Raw genomic sequence first — 15,258 nt, forward strand, 5'->3', positions numbered from 1 at the left:
AATGTGTGGCTCTGACGTGCGCATCCCTTTCGACTGTCTCATAAAGATATTTGACAGGAGCTGCTCGCATGAACTCACAGGGCATTCTTAGCCGCAGCGAGATGCATCCACTGCGGCCCCCGCGCGTCCCCGTGGCGCCCACGTATACGCAGCTACAGCATCTGGGCGGCAGCGACGCACCACGAAATTCAGATGCGTGGCGACTGCGCCGCGCGGCTGGCGTGCTGCTACTGATCTTCTGCTTAGGCATGGCCGTCAGTCTCGTGCACATCATCGGCATCTCGCAGGAAGTTCTGGCTAGACTGGAGCATCAGCAGCCGAGTTTGCTGCGCCAGCCGCACACCCAGTCGCGAGACGTGCTGGCGGGTGCTTGGCAGCCCATACGTCGAGAAGGTGAAGGTGCCAACGTTCTGGTTGCGTACTCGGACGGCCCACATCTGTCGAAACTTGCGGCAGCGGTGGAGATTGGTACGCGCAACATTCTGGGCAACGAGACCACGTCGCTGCGCGTTCGGACGCTGGATAACGTATCGTTCATGGAGGATGTGATGTGGGCAGACGCGGTGATCCTCGGGTCTCACGTTGTCAATGCGAACGTCGAGCCGAAGGTTCGTACTGCAGGTGTCGACAAAAGAGAACTACTAAATTTTCTGACTAGGCATTTCCTTTTGTGGTGTGTTTCTTGCTGCAGATGGCGAAGTTCCTGAGTGATTGGTCGTTCTCGGAGGACCTGAGTCAAAAGGTTGGCGCTGTGTTTGTTACGAGTGGCGGACTGTCGGCGGGCGAAGAGCTGACGATGGTGAATTTGCTCCACTCGCTCATGATCTTCCGTATGATCATCGTTGGCGGAGAGCGCTGGACAAGCGCCTTTGGTGCGTCTGCAATTATTGGCGAGGGGCCATTCGAGCCTGCGGGCACACACAACAGCCCAGAGCAGCGAGATTTCCCACCAATCTGTTACCCGACCGACTCGGATGCGATTCACGATATGTTCAAGGATAAAGCAATTGGTTTGGGAGAACGAGTTGCCTCGATCGCGACGCAACTGCGGCGCGCACGGGCAGATCTATCGAGGCAGAACTAGTTGATCCCCCGCGGTGGTTCGTTCCACTCTAAACTATTGCTCAGCGCTTGCTAGCTTAATGCTGAATTTATTTTAGTGCTCGATTTACGCTGTTAATTACACTTCGTCCAGCAATTTGTTGGCGCGTTCAAAGGTCCAAAAGGTGATGGCTGCACTAGGAATTCCACGCGAGAAGGCCGCCTGCCAGCCGCGGAAGAGCTGTTTCACTCCTCCTTCACGCACCAACCGCGTTGTAGCTGACACCAAGCCTGTGTACTTGCCCTCTTTCCCGTCAGCTTGGATGAGCGACTTGATCGTGTCGAACGGCAGCGCTACCGCCCAAAAGCTGACGCCCCCGAAAGCACCGGCAGTCAACAGCGTGGCCGTCTCTCCTAGTTTTCCACTCGCAACTAGACGTCGCTTAGCGTAGTCATAGCCAAGGAAGTAGAAAGCTACGCCCAACGAATCTCGAATGACAGTAGTTGTGAGCCCTTTCCACATTGCTGCGACCCCCTCGTTGCGCACCACTTGCGTGACGCAGTGGTAAGCTCCTCGATACCTCCGCGTCTCTGGCTGGTTGTCGTATTGCACTTGCAAACGGTTGCGTACGAGCTCGACTGGTGCCACCAAGAAGGCGTTGACGCCTCCAGCGACTGCCCCGGCGGTCAAAGACGCCACCGTCGGAGTGAGCACCGGCTGCAGTAGCGACACGTGGGGCAGCACGTCATTGCGTAGCGCGGAGGATGTGGTGAAGATGACGGCCTTGTACACTCCCTGGCTGAAGAATGGGGGCAGGAAGCCCTTGTACAAGCCGCGCATGGACTCGCGCTGGATGGTCTGCTGCGCGCAATGGAAAAACCCACGGAAGCGCGAGGGCGACAGCTGCAGGCGCGTGCGGATGGTATCAAACGGGTGACACGCCACCACACTCGCCATGCCCGAGGCGGAGCCGGCCACCACAGACTTGGCCCATGGCGACAGACACGCAGGAGGTGGAGGCGAGGGGCTCATTTCATTTACGGGCGTTGGGCAGTTGTTATTAGTAGATACCTGGGAACAATTATGTATCGCACACCGGAATGTAAATAGATACATGTAGTATCGATGAAAACTTTTGATATCGGTCGAATTCAAGTCGACGTTTGCCCCAAACTTCAAGCTGTTCAAGTTGACATTAACGGAGTCTAGCACCACTCACGATTAGATCTCCTGGAGGATGGAGATAGTGGTTGCACTACCTGGTCACTTAGTTACAGGCGCGAGGCCCCGTCCGCTACGTACACGAACTCGCCGCCGTCGATGATCACGACGCCGCGCTCCTTGACCACGGCCTGGAACAACACCTTGCCGCTGCCTTCCTGCCACATGCGCGTCTGGATGGTCTCCCCCGGGAAGCACGGGCTGGAGAAGCGCACACGAATGGACTTGAAGCGCACCACGTCGCCGCTGCAGAACTGCTTGTATAGCGCGCGGCTGGCCACGCCCATGGAGCACAGGCCGTGCAGGATGGGCTGCTTGAAACCTACGCTCTTGGCGATCTCCGGGTCAACGTGCAGCGCGTTGTAGTCTCTGCAAATTCAAAATACACAACCCAGTTAGCACCACTCACACCATTTACAGGAGGTCTCACATTGCAAACTCACCCCGACAGCCGGTACACTTGCGCCTGGTGCGGCGACGTCTTGAACTCGTCGTAGAAGTCCGGCTGTCGTTTGGGGATCTGCACGCGCGGCGGCAGCTTGCGGCCCTTGCCTTCGTAGCCTGTAAGGCCGCGGATGAAGGAGCCGCTGATGAGCTTGGCCACGGGTCCGTTGGCGTCCTCGAACTGCGTCTGCGTCTCCATGAGCGTGCCCTTTCCCTTGTCGTAGAAGGAGATGACCTTGGTCTTGCCCACGAGGGAGCCGCCCGCCGGGTCCAGCGGCCGCAGCAGCTCCAGCGACTGCTCGCCATGCAGGATCATAGCCGGGTTGAAGCTGGGCATCCCGTCGGGCGCGGCCGAGATGGTCTCAGGCGGGAAGGACACCACGTCCTGCGACTGGCCCTTGAAGGGCAGACACACTGGGTACAGCGGGAAGGCCGAGAACTGGGCGTCGAACTCGTACGTGAACTGCAGCGCCGACTCACCAATGCCCACAGCGTACACCAGCAGGTCGCGCTGGTTGTAGCTGGCCGTAAACGTCGCCTCTGGGCTGCTCAGGATTTTGTCCACGTTCACGCTCATCGTCTCTGCAGCTCGACAAATTCGGGAATGAGCCGCTCACGTTGAACCGGGTCATCTTGTTGACACAACAGCCGGGTGTACCGTTATTGTAATACGTGTGTGGTCCACCTACATAATGTGTATGATACACCAGACACATGTAGAAGTCGTACGTGGCGCCGACGACACAATCAGTTTGCGATTTGAGTCAGAACCATCGGAACGACAACAGAGACCAAGAGATAATGGCAGGTCTGGGACGCTTTTTCCTGTTCGGCGTGGCGCTGCTGGTGGCTATTCTGGCGCTGGCCTGGCCGCAGATCGAGCAGCAGCTCGCCGCCAGCGGCTACGGCTGCCCGTACCCGTTCAACATGCTGGTGACCGGCAAGGGCGCGGAGATGGAGGCTGCGGCCGAAGCCGACGGACTGCCCAAGTATACGCTGGACCAGCTGCGCTTGTGCGTACAGTGAAGTGTATACAACGAAGGGAGGTGGGTGCATATTAACTGTACTGTCACTACTGGTAGGTACGACGGCTCGGACGAGGAGAAGCCCATTCTACTGGCGGTCGGTGGCAAGGTGCGTGCCGAAGCTGTGGAGACTGCAGGTTCGATGCATTGATGAGGAGTTTGCTGGTTGCAGGTGCTGGACGTGACTTCGGGGGCCAAGTTTTACGCCAAGGGCAAGTCCTACAACCAGTTCGCCGGAACGGTACGGTGAACACATTATGCTTTTGGCTGATTTGGTGGTCGGACGTTGGAATTGATTGGCATAGAACGCGCTTTGACACGTGGATTTGGTTGGTTGTGTTCCTACAGGCCTGTACCCGCGCTCTGGCGCTGGGTTCGCTCAAGAAGGAGGTACGAGACGCTGGAATTGTGGACAACGATTTCAGTGCGCTAATGATGCGTGGGTGGTTCGTTTTTGCTGCGGTACTGGGCTACAGGACATTAGCGACGATGTCGAGGACTTTGACGACAAGAAGAACAAGGAGCTCGACGAGACGAAGGAGTTCTACTACGAGAAGTACCCTATTGTACGTTGCTCGGCCCTGTTGCCCATAGGTGAGTTAAAGTTGTACGCTAACGTTTCGTATCTTGCACAATGCTCGACATAGATCGGAGAGCTCGCCTGAGAAGATGCAACCAACCCCTGCCGTCATCGACGAGGAAGCGTTGCATCCCCTGCATAGAAATCTGTTTGGCTGAGGTCAATACATGCGTGAAACCCTTTTCCTGAACGTCACCCCAATGGTACTTGATAGCCTCATCTGCACGAGCAGCCCGACAATTTGCCATCTTCGCTTAGCTGGGCACCTCGATGGAGTGAAGTGAATCCGCTGTCATTTCCTTGCGGCACACCTTGGCAAAGTCAGAACACAAACCTCGGAAACGCCGCTCGGAGTAACGTGATGGCTGGGTTGCGAGTGACAACCACAAGCGCAGCACCTGCTGACGGTCTTCGGGTCGAAGTTCTGCCACACCAAGCGCGTCGCGGGTGAGAGACTGCATCAGTGCCGCTTGGACGCGCTCGTTACTAGCATAACTACTAAGCAGGGCAAAGAACAGCTTGGACAGCGAATCATACAGCACGCTGGGACTCTTCGAGGCTAGAGCGCCAACGAGACTATCGAGCCATTTTTCGGTCTGACTACCATCCAAGATAACAGCGTTGATTGTCGCCGTGAACGGTGCCAACTTCTCCGTACTCTCATTCAGCAAGAACGTGAGGAACACGAGAACCGAATTTGTTGACGCACGGTCCTGGTTGCCCAGGCAAGCAAGACTGAGCTCAATTAACACGGGAAACTCAGCCGCAGTCAGCATAGCAGCTGGGCAAAACAGCAAGAACCGGTACGCGAGCTCGAAGAAGGAGCGCAGTACCTCTGGCGACTCCGCCAGCGAGTGGGTCGTGAAAAATTGAAACGCTGACTGGCTCAGCGCCCCCATAAGCCCTCGGAAGCTACCTATAATCTCAGCGCTCTCTTCCCTTCCAAAAACATCAACGGCCACAGAAGCACACTCGAGCGGAGCTACAAAGCGCCGCTGCTCAAACACTCTCACAATTACTGTAGCAATGCCGGCGAGCTGCGGTGCCATTTCCTGTCGCAAACTCTGCAAACACCATCCATATAGTTCGAAGAGAGCCGTCATCACAGCCTCATCACCTTCAAAACGTGGAGCGATCGAATCCATATAGGGCCAGATTTGCTGGCCTGCCCATGTCGTGACAGCTTTGCCTCCCGCTACATCAGCAGGTGCATCCAGGAACCGCATTGCCTTGCCCAGCACTTGGAGCTCGTTGCACACAAGGTCAGCCACAGCCGTGTCATCAGCCCCCGTTGCAGCCATCGCTTGGGCAAGACGAGTTAGAGAGTCATTGAGCACGGTTTGCAGAATAACTGAGCAGTGAGGAGACACGGTTGCAGCGCGTACTAGACCCTCAACAACTAGTAGTCGATCTTCAATTGGCATTCCTTCGTGTCCAGAACCAAAATGCTGCACGCTAGCCACGAGAAAGTTAGGTTGCATTTCACTAAGACAGTCCGTGCAACTCGTTGCAACTTGCATAAAACTTTTTGCCGCATTTGCGCGACTTGCAGCAAGGCCAAGAGCGCCCGTCAAATGCTGAAGAACAGCTCCCACCGTGTCAAAAGCTTGTGCAGCCAGAGCCCTGTCATTAATCCAGGCACCAAACTGACCCAGCAGTCGTGAAGCTGTTGTGATCACCAGAGGGTGAGTATTGGCCGACGAACTCAATACTGCCTGAAAGATCTGTGACATCATGCTCTCCAGCTCTACCTGCTGAGGGGTGCTAGCGGAGGTCTTGGGCAGTTTCTTCTTGACTTCGTCTGCTACTGTAGAAACAGCGAGCAGAGCAACCTCCACATTTTGCCACTCGCTTGGCGTCGCCGAGGTAAGGATAGGAAGAAGGTGACCAACATACTCCTCCTTTAGAAGCGTAAACAACGCGATAAACGCATCAGATACACCTTGGAAACCACTTCGAAAAGCCATGAGGTCATCAAGTTCAAGTTCGTCCAAATCCTCGGCGATACCGGCAGGGAACGAGCATTGCTTGAGCATGACATCAAAAAGCTGCATGAATGCATCATGCTGATAAAATTGCGGTCGTGACGACACGGGCTCATCCTGAACGACGAGCCAAAACTCCAGGGTGAGCGATGCGATTTGCCGGCGAGGATGTGAGCCAAGATGTAACATTAGCTCACCTAGAGCGGCAGCTTCCTGAGGATGCTCTCCCTCTAAGATCCAATCCACGTACGTCTCACAAAACGTTGATATCACATCTGTCAGCGCATGACTCACCTCATCTTCCTCAGCAGCAAGCGCACTCTCGCAAGCTGCTCGCGTCCTGAGCAATCCTTGTGCCACGATCAGCAACGTATTTTCCAACTGAGCGGGCGTCGGGTATGACGATACCGTGATAAGTTTGTTCAGAATTTCCGCGCATGCATGTAAATGACGCGATTTGCTCTGCAATGCCTCCAAAAGTACAAACAGCACAGCTTCGTCCTTCGAGTGCAGCGACGCCAGAGAAAGCCCCGCTCGTCTGACCCATACGTTCAAGCACATTAAAGCCTCACCGTGAAGAGCTGCAACCCGTGGTTCCTGATCCTCTGGCGTGAGCACAATCTTCCCGATCAAAGTCACCACGTCTCCACTTAAAGCCGACAGATGCACATCCATGGCATCCTTGGCCGCAAACGCCAACTCTGCATCCTCCATCTCGTCACACACACAACGCGAGAATGTCAAAATAAACGCGATCTCACTTGCATCTCCCGTAGCCAAGCAACCAGCCAGCAACTGCGTCAACAGAGCTCTACAGTCATCCGGAGACGAAATCATAACCACAGCGTAGATGGCACAGAGTTTGCTGGCCAGCGGTCCCTGGTGAAAGCCCGGTCTGGTACCAGCCCGCAGTACCTGCATCAGTGGCTGCAACGACGCTGTCATGGCTTCTTTCTGCTCTGCCGGGAGCCGCACCCACTCCTTGCGCACCTTCGTGTGCAGCATGTTGGCCGCGAAGAAGAGCGCTTCGGGAGGCAGCGCGAGCGTCTCATCCTGCAACAACTGGAACCCTACACCCCACGCCGCCTCGGAAGCTGCAAAATTGTTCAGAAACTCGTTGGCTTCTCGTTGTCGCGCCGCTCCTTCCTATTTAATCACAATAGTGCAACAGCACATGAGTCACAAGCTTGGAAACGGAATATTGATGGCCACAAGATGATTTAAGAGGTGGGGTCTGCGTGGATGGCATGGCAAGACTACGCACCATGCCGTAGAGCGCCTGAACGGCACTCAGCACCATCGGGAGCGGGTTCTCCGCCATCTTCGTCTTCGTGCAGCAAAACTGATGTCTAGCAGATCTCCAAAAATGTTGGAATTACAGCCAATCGCAAGCGGCTTTTATATTTCGCGGCTCAACCGAAGTGACCCCGGTGCAGCATTTCCACCACTAAAGACAATGCCACAAGGCCGCAGATCATCTACTCATAGCAATAATGAGCCCTCCGTCCTGTCTGAGTACGAGTTAAAGCGGCGCAACAAGATGACGGAGAACACCAAGTTCCTGCAGAGTTTAGGGGCTCAATTGGACATGAAGCTGCAGAAGAAGAAGAAGCAGAAGAGCTCAAAACCTAAGAAGGCGACGGCAGCTCCAGCGGCGAAGGCTGTGCGCCGCTCACCTCGATTACGGGACGCGCCAATCAGAACTGCAGCGGCCGAGAGAGAGAGGCGTCGAGAGGAGATGAGGAAGCAGAAAATCAAAGACTTTGCAGCCAAGAAACGACGCTATTGGACGGCGAGGAAGAAGAGGATAGTGGCAGACGCTGCAGCAGCCGCAGCAGCCGCAGAGCGGAGCCTTAGAGTGGAGAATCGAGCCACCAATAATAAAGCTGTTTGAGTGTTGGAGAGCCACCTCGGCTGTCGGTATCTTTCTTCATTCCCAGTTAGCGAGAGTGGATGGATACATAATGTGCGGGTACACTAATCTCATATACGAAAAGTTTTGGCGCGACGCTGATGCCGAGCATCCTGGACTTCTTCAAGCCTGTCCGCAAGGATAAACGGCGACGCGAGGAGGATGCGGAAGACTTGACGCAGGACATCCTTTCTGTGGCAGGGCGAATGCCGCCTAATTCGTATCCAGATGCCCACCATGAGCCGAGAAACGATTCAGTGAACAAACCCACCGAGACGCTTCCTGTTTCCAGCAATTCTGAGCATCACAGCAACCACCAGGCCGCGAAAAAGGCACCAATCAATGGAAAATACATTGTTTCATCTACAACACCAACTGAGGCACCTGAACATCTCGCGGGGCTCTCGGAATACGAGCGGAAGCGGCAGGCGAAGATGGCGGCGAACGCCAAGTTCTTGCAGGAGTTGGGTGTGGCGTCCGCCCAATTGGATGTGACGCGGGAAATGCAACGGGAGCAGCAACGCAAAGCAACGCAGACAAAGAAGCGCTCGAAACCAAAAAGAATCCCACAGGAGGTGCAGCCTGTGCGTCGATCCAGACGACTGCGGGGCGAAACAGCCCCGGGATCAAAGCAGCAAACGAAAGATAATGAAGAGGAGAGTGAGCCCTCGGATGAACCTGATGAGTACGCAATGGAAGTGTCTTTTGCAGAGTCAAGTGTCCTTCGCTACTCTGTCGCTGGGGGTGAAGACGTGCGAAAGGCACCGCCCTCCTCCAGCGAGGACGGTCCTGGTCGAGAACTGATGGGGTTCCAGCTAGATCCAAAAGCCTACCTCGCTGACCATGAGCTCAAGAAGGCATACAGTATCAGTTTTTCTACCTTCCACGAGAATGGGCTTGTTGCGGCTGGAGGTACCAACGGTCGGGTGGCCATATTCCCGTTTACCAGCTCCTACCATCAACCTGAAATCGTCGACGGAGTTGTTCATGATTCAGGCGCGCATACCCCGCTGATGTCATTCAAGGCACACAGCGGGTGGATTTCTGCTGTTAGTCTTGCCAGAAGCATACGGGGCAAGGCGAATCTGTTGCTGACGGCGTCAAACGATGCCACTGTCAAGCTCTGGGATTTGGATCAAAGCTCTGCGATGCTGCGCATGCCGAAGGAGATATTTACTAGCACGCACCTACACCACAAGGGCATCTTTGGATTGGATGCCTGCGGTGACTCCGTCTTGACTTGCTCCAAGGACGCCACCATTGTTCTCTCTAAATTTTGTCCAGGCACAGGCACGCTTTTAGTGGATCAACGCTTCGAAGATCACAAAGGGGTCGTGAAATGTGTGCAGTTTGCTCCAAGCAAACCCCAAGTCTTTGCATCTGGAGGCAATGATCGAGAGCTAAGAGTTTATGATGCACGCACTGCTACCAACGCACTGGTTATGAGCATTCAGGATGTCCATTTCCGTGCCATCAACAGCGTCCAGTTCCACTCAACGGATGAAAACTTGTTGCTGTCAGCAGGTTTCGACCCAAACTTTTACATGTTTGACTTGCGAAAGGCAGCAAGTCCGGTGTGCACTTTTCTCAAGTCGCCCCAATCCAAAGACGATAGCAAAGCAATTTTTCACCCAATTTTCGTTCGTAATGGGCAGGGCGTGGTCGCTGCTCGCGGACACGATCTCTCAGTATATCGAACCAGCGACGGCGCTGCTGTTAGCCGCGGTTATATCGATGATGCTGCAACGTGTATTGCCGTTGACCCATTCCACGATCGTATTACGATTGCCCAGGCGGGCAAACTCCAATTTGCAAACGCGCAATGAGACAACAAGACGGGGTAAATTTGTGGTATACTTTTTCAATTGATCAAGATTATAGTTCGTGTCGGTGGTGAGCCCGTTTGCGTGGGTTATGATGCTGGCACATGCGACTTCAACCATTCATTCTCCAGCCGTAACGACTGATTTTCTTCCACTACAGCGTCGAAGCGGTCCATCAACGCCTCAAGCAAGCTTGTAAGCTGGTCTACCTCTTCTTGACGTCGCAATTCCATCTCCTCTCGAAGATGCTGGATCTGCACGCGCATGGTGCTTTTACCAAAGTCTGTTTGCTGTGATTGAGAACTTCTTTCTTGGTAGCCGTTGTCTATCTCGTTTGGCACTTGTCGTGACAGCGTCGATAGGAATGACACGGGTGAGGGTTCGGATTGACGCCTCTCCTCCGTGGATTCGAAGTCTGCAGTGAGCTCCGAGCGCTGGGGGCTGAGATTTACAAATGGCCTGCTGGATGGCTGTTGAGGTGACAGAAATCCATTCGGCTGACTGTGTGGGGATACAGGTTCCAGAGGCTCCGCTGATGAAGATGATAGCAGTTTACACATTTTTGTCAGAGCCTAAAGAATGCAATACCGGCGGCAGGATGCTACATACCTGATCGTGTTGCAAAGCGAGTGGGAGAAGGTGGGGGCGACGAGGTTCCTCCGTGCTGGTCTTGGCGTTTTCTTGTCGGACTTCCCATTCCTAGTGTTTCGAGCTTTCGGAGAGCGATCTCTTGAAGTGTTTCGCCTTTGCAGGGGGATACGTGCTCAGCCGAGACCACGGGTACTCCCTCCGGAATCATACCAGTAGTAGCGACGTCAGGTACGGGCGGAGAAAACTGCAAGGATTGAACAGCCGAGGTTTCGTGTACAAGGGTGGAAAAAAGTGGCGTGATCGCCCCGCGGAGATCGTATACGAGAATCTCGCCGGTTGTGGTTCCTACTGCGAGTGTCTTTCCATCTGCACATAGTGCCAAGGACGACACGGGCTGCTCTAAATCTAATGAGCGAAGTTCTCTGTTCACAGTGCAAGAAAGAAGTCAGCTGAGTTTGGCCAAGGTGAGCGAGTGGAGCATCTTCTTGGTGCCTTACTTGCGCTGGAGGGTATCGTAGAAGATCACTCGCCCGTCGAGGCCACCCGTCACAAGCAAGATTTTGCTAACGGGGGAGAGTGTCAGTGATGTTGCTGGTGCCTCGTGCTGCCGAACAAACTCGGCAGTCAGTTGCCCGGTACTCAGATCCCATACCCGCACTGAGCCATCCGAATACGTTGAACCGAGTGCATGACGCGCGTACGGGTGCGGAGACGCCTGAATCGCCATCACTTTGTGCACCTGCTCGAGGAGGAGTGCAAGTTCACGAGCAGAGGTTAGATCTCTGGTTTGAAGGCCAGCAAACGTCTAGCGTACCCCGTGGGCAGGATCGACCGTCAGGAATCCAGCAGTCTCTGCTGTTTGGACATCGCACACAGAGATAGCACCACTACAAGCAAATGGATGCACTAGCACATGAGATACATGCGCAGGCGGGTAAAACGTAGCGTTGTTGTCCAAACCTGGCGCTCCCCCCCACGACGTATTCGTCCTTGTAGCCACTGAAAGCAACGCACGTGACAGCACTCGCACTAACGTTGTACGTCTGCATGATTTCCTGTGTTTTCAAGTCCCATAACTGCAGTCGCGCAAAAGTTGGTTAGTTATCGCAGCCAACAGCGTACACAAGCCAAACTTACTCGAACAAAGCCATCGCTACCACCCGAGGCTAGGAATCTCGAGCCGCTGCTGAATTGCACCGCATTCACGCGCTACAAAGCCACAATTCAATTTCTACCATGTCAGCCAACGCTAACGACAACAGCTCGGAGTGGAGCTACGAGACATACTCGGTTCGCAGGAGTCTCTCCTGGGTAGAAAAACCGCGAGAGCAGTTCTCCGGACGATGCCACGTCCAGACAAACGCCTCCTTCCACGCTGCTACTCGCCAAGATCCTGCCGTTGTGGTTATACCGAACGCACGTGACGTCGGCATTGAGCGAGCTGAGTGTGCGCTGGTGCGTGATGAACTCCGAATTCACCTCGAAGGTCTTGACCACTGGTCCCGCCGCACAGCACAAGAACATCGTCCAACAATTGCAGCCCCACTAAATCCAATCCTCAAGTCGTCTCTAGCGCAGTGTGGACAGAGGTCTCAAGCGCTCGCGTCGTTTCGAGGTTACACAAACATGGCTACACCGTATTTAATCGGATCTAAATATTAACACCCGGATCGTGCGTGACCCAATCATCAATAGGACGATGGCGCTGCTGCAGACGCTCCGGATGACGGCGAGCCGCGTGGCTCCTCGCAGCTCTGCTCTGTATTGTGCGTGCTGCTAATACTCTTGACCTACTTCGCTCTTCTCATTGCACTCTCTATCGCCTACAATTCAGCCTCGGAGCGCGTGTTCCCCAACTTCTCGATATACGGCAGTGACTCTGCCTTCCAAGTGGCCCCCAGCGCCCCGCAGTACACGAGCGCAGGCAGCTACTTGAAGACCAAGCGCGTGGTAAGCAAATTGATTGCTTTCATTAGTGATTAAATAGGTGCTAAAGGAGCTTCTGATGCTGTGCACAGGGCGCCATCATGCTATCGTGGGCCAAGGCCACCAACAACGGCTACAACTACCAGAGCAAGACGGTGAGTCCACGGGTACTTGGGGGTTAATTGCAGTGTGGTACTGTGGCTGACGGTGGTCTTCAGTTTTTCTCGCTCAGCCCATCCGAGGTGGGACTGGTGCTGGAGCTGCTGGACCACCGCATCCCGGAGCTATCGTTCACGCACTCGCCCAACATGAACGCGTCGGAGGAAGACAAGAACAGTAAGACGCTGGAGATCACGAGTGCGGCGGGACCAGACGGAAACCCCCTGGTGCTGATCAAGGTCAATCACGAGGCTGAGTCTGTTGCCACTTTGAACGTCGGTGAAGCTCGTGTCTTCCGGGTAGGAAAGCTTGACAAGGTTGTTGGTAATTGCGACGACTAACGGTTTATTGTCGATAGGAACTGCTGACCTACTCGCTTCCCCGCCTGTTTGGCTTCCACTCGGTGTTGGAAGGACCTCTGTAAGGCTTGAACCTGTCAGTTTCCAACAGGCTTCGCAACGCTAACACGAGTTCATTGCTTCTTCGTTGGAACAGGAACGTCGAAGGTGGAACTGGTGGTGGCTTCTCGCAGGGCGGTGGAAATTCGTACTCGTCGGGCTCGAACGGTGGATACCGCGGGAACAACAGCAAGCCTGCTGGCGACTGGCCCTTCTAAGCTCCCTACCATTACAGCAGATGCCTAGTTGCAACCGAAGTCATAAACGAGATTGCATCTATCTGCGGTAGCTTCTCTTGGGAGGGATATGCTGAAAATGACATTGATACGGAGTTTTTGGAATTGAGGAGCATTATGATCGTAGAGAATGATAAGCAAATTCAGATCACTGGAGCAGCACAAAAGCAAAAACGCACGTCAATAATCAACAATCACAGCAAACCTATAGTTCGGCCCGTCAACTTACGCTCGTTGTGGTGGTTCGTGATCGCCTTCATGTACGCTCGTGTATTCTTGACAATGTCGAGATTCACGCTCAGCTCGTACACGGTGTCTTCCAGTTACAGCTCCCACCCAGTTCGAACGCAAACACACGTCTACCTACCTACAAGCAGAGCTAGCACAAACTCACTGTTCTTAGTGGTGTCCACGTTGGGCAGCACGTTCATCATCAACACTTACCGCTTCACCGCCTGCGTGTGGTGGATCATGTCCTCCAGTGTCACAAGAAGCGTCGTGTCCTGCAATGCGCCAACAGTCAGTGCAACTCCATGGCCCCCCACTTGTGCATAGGCCTTACCTACCTTCTCCACCATGCCTAAGAGTCTCGAACCAGCAGGATGTCGAGCCCCACAAGGTCCACGTGCACCACCGTCGGGTAGTCATAGGTCGTGGCCATGGTAATGGGCTTGCGCTTGAAGATGTGAGCGTCGAGCGTCGAGCGTCGAGCGTCGAGCGTCGAGCGTCGAGCGTCGAGCGTCGAGCGTCGGCAGCAGCTCGGCCACGTCCTTGGGTGTCTTCTCCTGCGTCGGTCGCTGCAACTCACTCGCATTGCAGCACACAAACCGCCAGCCTCCTTGGGCGAGACGCATGAGGTTCTGGGCGCTCACGGAGCCTGGGGCCTCCACGACCCCCTCTGCCCTCGTACTTTGATTTTCAGCTTGAAGGTTGAGCTTGAAGCTCCTTTTGAGACTAGATATGTAGTTTAAAAAGACTTATTTACAAATGCAACCACATTTCGAGCATGTGATTGGTGGATGCTCTAGATTCGAAATCAAGACCCACTTGCTGGCGCCATCGCTCGGACGGTTGGAAGTCGAGGCGGAAGACACGGTCCTGCCGCTAAGCGTCCACCCCTTCCTCACGTGCAATCTCAACATGGAAGGCACCCAAACACTCTCGGCACGCGCGCTACTGGGACTGCCGCTACTGGGACTGCCGTGGGCGCTCAAGCCGATCTTCGCGTCGCTCGTCCACTGCTCCCTGCTCCAAGATCTTTCCGTCTCCGCAGCGCTATGGTGCTAGGCTGGGCCGTCTCGTCGACTGCGTTGATCGCCATCTTCTTCCGAGACCAGCCGACGCCCTACTTCCAGGACCGCAAACTGGTCGGTACGCCGCTTGTGGAAGTAAAAAGTCAGCGCAGCAGATGAGCTCAATCAAGTTGGATGCTCCGTCGCACGGCGCCTACTACTGTCGTGCTCATGTGTGTGGCCTCCGTGGGCTATGTGCTAGCGGACGTAGCGGCGGACGAACTAAGTCGCGATGTGGCGACGCACCACTTTGGCGTGTCCGAGTCTCCGCAAGCTGAGGACGGCGTGTTTCAGCCAGTGATGACCAAGTATCGAGTCTTTGCAATGCTTTTCTGCTTTTTGCTCATGGGTGTTGGTATGAGCGGATGGGGCTACGGTGGCGACTTCGACTTCTCGCTCGAGTACACGCAGGTGATGCTACTGGTAGGGCTAGTGGCGCTTCTCCCCGTGCTGTTGCTGAGCTTTGGTGTGAGTGAGACAGCACGAGAGCGTCGGTCGCTGAGGCAGTCCCTGCGCGAGATCTGGTCGCTGGTGCACAAGCGCGGCCTGAGCAACGTGCTCCTTTGCCGCTTTATGGGCGGCGTCTGTGCCGGCGTGAGCGCCACGGCAGTGAACCCCGTTGCG

The 15,258-nt window shown here is 54.8% G+C and overlaps 10 protein-coding genes across 10 annotated transcripts; 6 read left to right on the forward strand and 4 right to left on the reverse strand.

The window, feature by feature from the left end:
* Positions 1–101: 101 nt before the first annotated feature.
* On the forward strand, positions 102–1,084 carry KRP23_5602 (uncharacterized protein; the record flags this gene model as incomplete). The annotated part of the gene is made up of 2 exons (XM_067890688.1): positions 102–608; positions 692–1,084. The coding sequence occupies 2 exons, from the start codon at positions 102–104 to the stop codon at positions 1,082–1,084; spliced, it is 900 nt and encodes a 299-aa protein (XP_067747214.1).
* A 96-nt stretch (positions 1,085–1,180) lies between these two features.
* KRP23_5603 (Solute carrier family 25 member 45) lies at positions 1,181–2,074 on the reverse strand (the record flags this gene model as incomplete). The annotated part of the gene is made up of 1 exon (XM_067890689.1): positions 1,181–2,074. The coding sequence occupies one exon, from the start codon at positions 2,072–2,074 to the stop codon at positions 1,181–1,183; it is 894 nt and encodes a 297-aa protein (XP_067747215.1).
* Positions 2,075–2,313: 239 nt separating this feature from the next.
* On the reverse strand, positions 2,314–3,284 carry KRP23_5604 (putative enoyl-CoA hydratase 2; the record flags this gene model as incomplete). The annotated part of the gene is made up of 2 exons (XM_067890690.1): positions 2,314–2,632; positions 2,707–3,284. The coding sequence occupies 2 exons, from the start codon at positions 3,282–3,284 to the stop codon at positions 2,314–2,316; spliced, it is 897 nt and encodes a 298-aa protein (XP_067747216.1).
* Positions 3,285–3,508: 224 nt separating this feature from the next.
* Positions 3,509–4,397, forward strand: KRP23_5605 (putative steroid-binding protein 3; the record flags this gene model as incomplete). The annotated part of the gene is made up of 6 exons (XM_067890691.1): positions 3,509–3,720; positions 3,790–3,841; positions 3,905–3,973; positions 4,081–4,122; positions 4,209–4,298; positions 4,380–4,397. 6 exons carry the CDS (start codon positions 3,509–3,511, stop codon positions 4,395–4,397), a joined length of 483 nt encoding a protein of 160 aa, XP_067747217.1.
* A 169-nt stretch (positions 4,398–4,566) lies between these two features.
* Positions 4,567–7,618, reverse strand: KRP23_5606 (Importin-13; the record flags this gene model as incomplete). Its single annotated transcript, XM_067890692.1, has 2 exons — positions 4,567–7,443; positions 7,562–7,618. The coding sequence occupies 2 exons, from the start codon at positions 7,616–7,618 to the stop codon at positions 4,567–4,569; spliced, it is 2,934 nt and encodes a 977-aa protein (XP_067747218.1).
* A 24-nt stretch (positions 7,619–7,642) lies between these two features.
* KRP23_5607 (uncharacterized protein) lies at positions 7,643–8,191 on the forward strand (the record flags this gene model as incomplete). Its single annotated transcript, XM_067895871.1, has 1 exon — positions 7,643–8,191. One exon carries the CDS (start codon positions 7,643–7,645, stop codon positions 8,189–8,191), a length of 549 nt encoding a protein of 182 aa, XP_067747219.1.
* Positions 8,192–8,310: 119 nt separating this feature from the next.
* Positions 8,311–10,035, forward strand: KRP23_5608 (POC1 centriolar protein-like protein B; the record flags this gene model as incomplete). Its single annotated transcript, XM_067890693.1, has 1 exon — positions 8,311–10,035. The coding sequence occupies one exon, from the start codon at positions 8,311–8,313 to the stop codon at positions 10,033–10,035; it is 1,725 nt and encodes a 574-aa protein (XP_067747220.1).
* An 86-nt stretch (positions 10,036–10,121) lies between these two features.
* On the reverse strand, positions 10,122–12,147 carry KRP23_5609 (Protein NEDD1; the record flags this gene model as incomplete). The annotated part of the gene is made up of 7 exons (XM_067890694.1): positions 10,122–10,564; positions 10,642–11,045; positions 11,121–11,362; positions 11,438–11,510; positions 11,584–11,699; positions 11,761–11,832; positions 11,911–12,147. 7 exons carry the CDS (start codon positions 12,145–12,147, stop codon positions 10,122–10,124), a joined length of 1,587 nt encoding a protein of 528 aa, XP_067747221.1.
* Positions 12,148–12,322: 175 nt separating this feature from the next.
* KRP23_5610 (Single-stranded DNA-binding protein WHY2, mitochondrial) lies at positions 12,323–13,324 on the forward strand (the record flags this gene model as incomplete). Its single annotated transcript, XM_067890697.1, has 6 exons — positions 12,323–12,389; positions 12,458–12,573; positions 12,642–12,704; positions 12,768–13,007; positions 13,067–13,128; positions 13,204–13,324. 6 exons carry the CDS (start codon positions 12,323–12,325, stop codon positions 13,322–13,324), a joined length of 669 nt encoding a protein of 222 aa, XP_067747222.1.
* Positions 13,325–14,619: 1,295 nt separating this feature from the next.
* KRP23_5611 (uncharacterized protein) lies at positions 14,620–15,136 on the forward strand (the record flags this gene model as incomplete). The annotated part of the gene is made up of 3 exons (XM_067890698.1): positions 14,620–14,713; positions 14,837–15,045; positions 15,116–15,136. 3 exons carry the CDS (start codon positions 14,620–14,622, stop codon positions 15,134–15,136), a joined length of 324 nt encoding a protein of 107 aa, XP_067747223.1.
* Between the last annotated feature and the right edge of the window lie 122 nt (positions 15,137–15,258).

Source organism: Phytophthora ramorum, assembly GCF_020800215.1.
Source record: "Phytophthora ramorum isolate Pr-102 chromosome Unknown Phyram_PR-102_s0004, whole genome shotgun sequence".
Taxonomy (NCBI): domain Eukaryota; phylum Oomycota; class Peronosporomycetes; order Peronosporales; family Peronosporaceae; genus Phytophthora; species Phytophthora ramorum.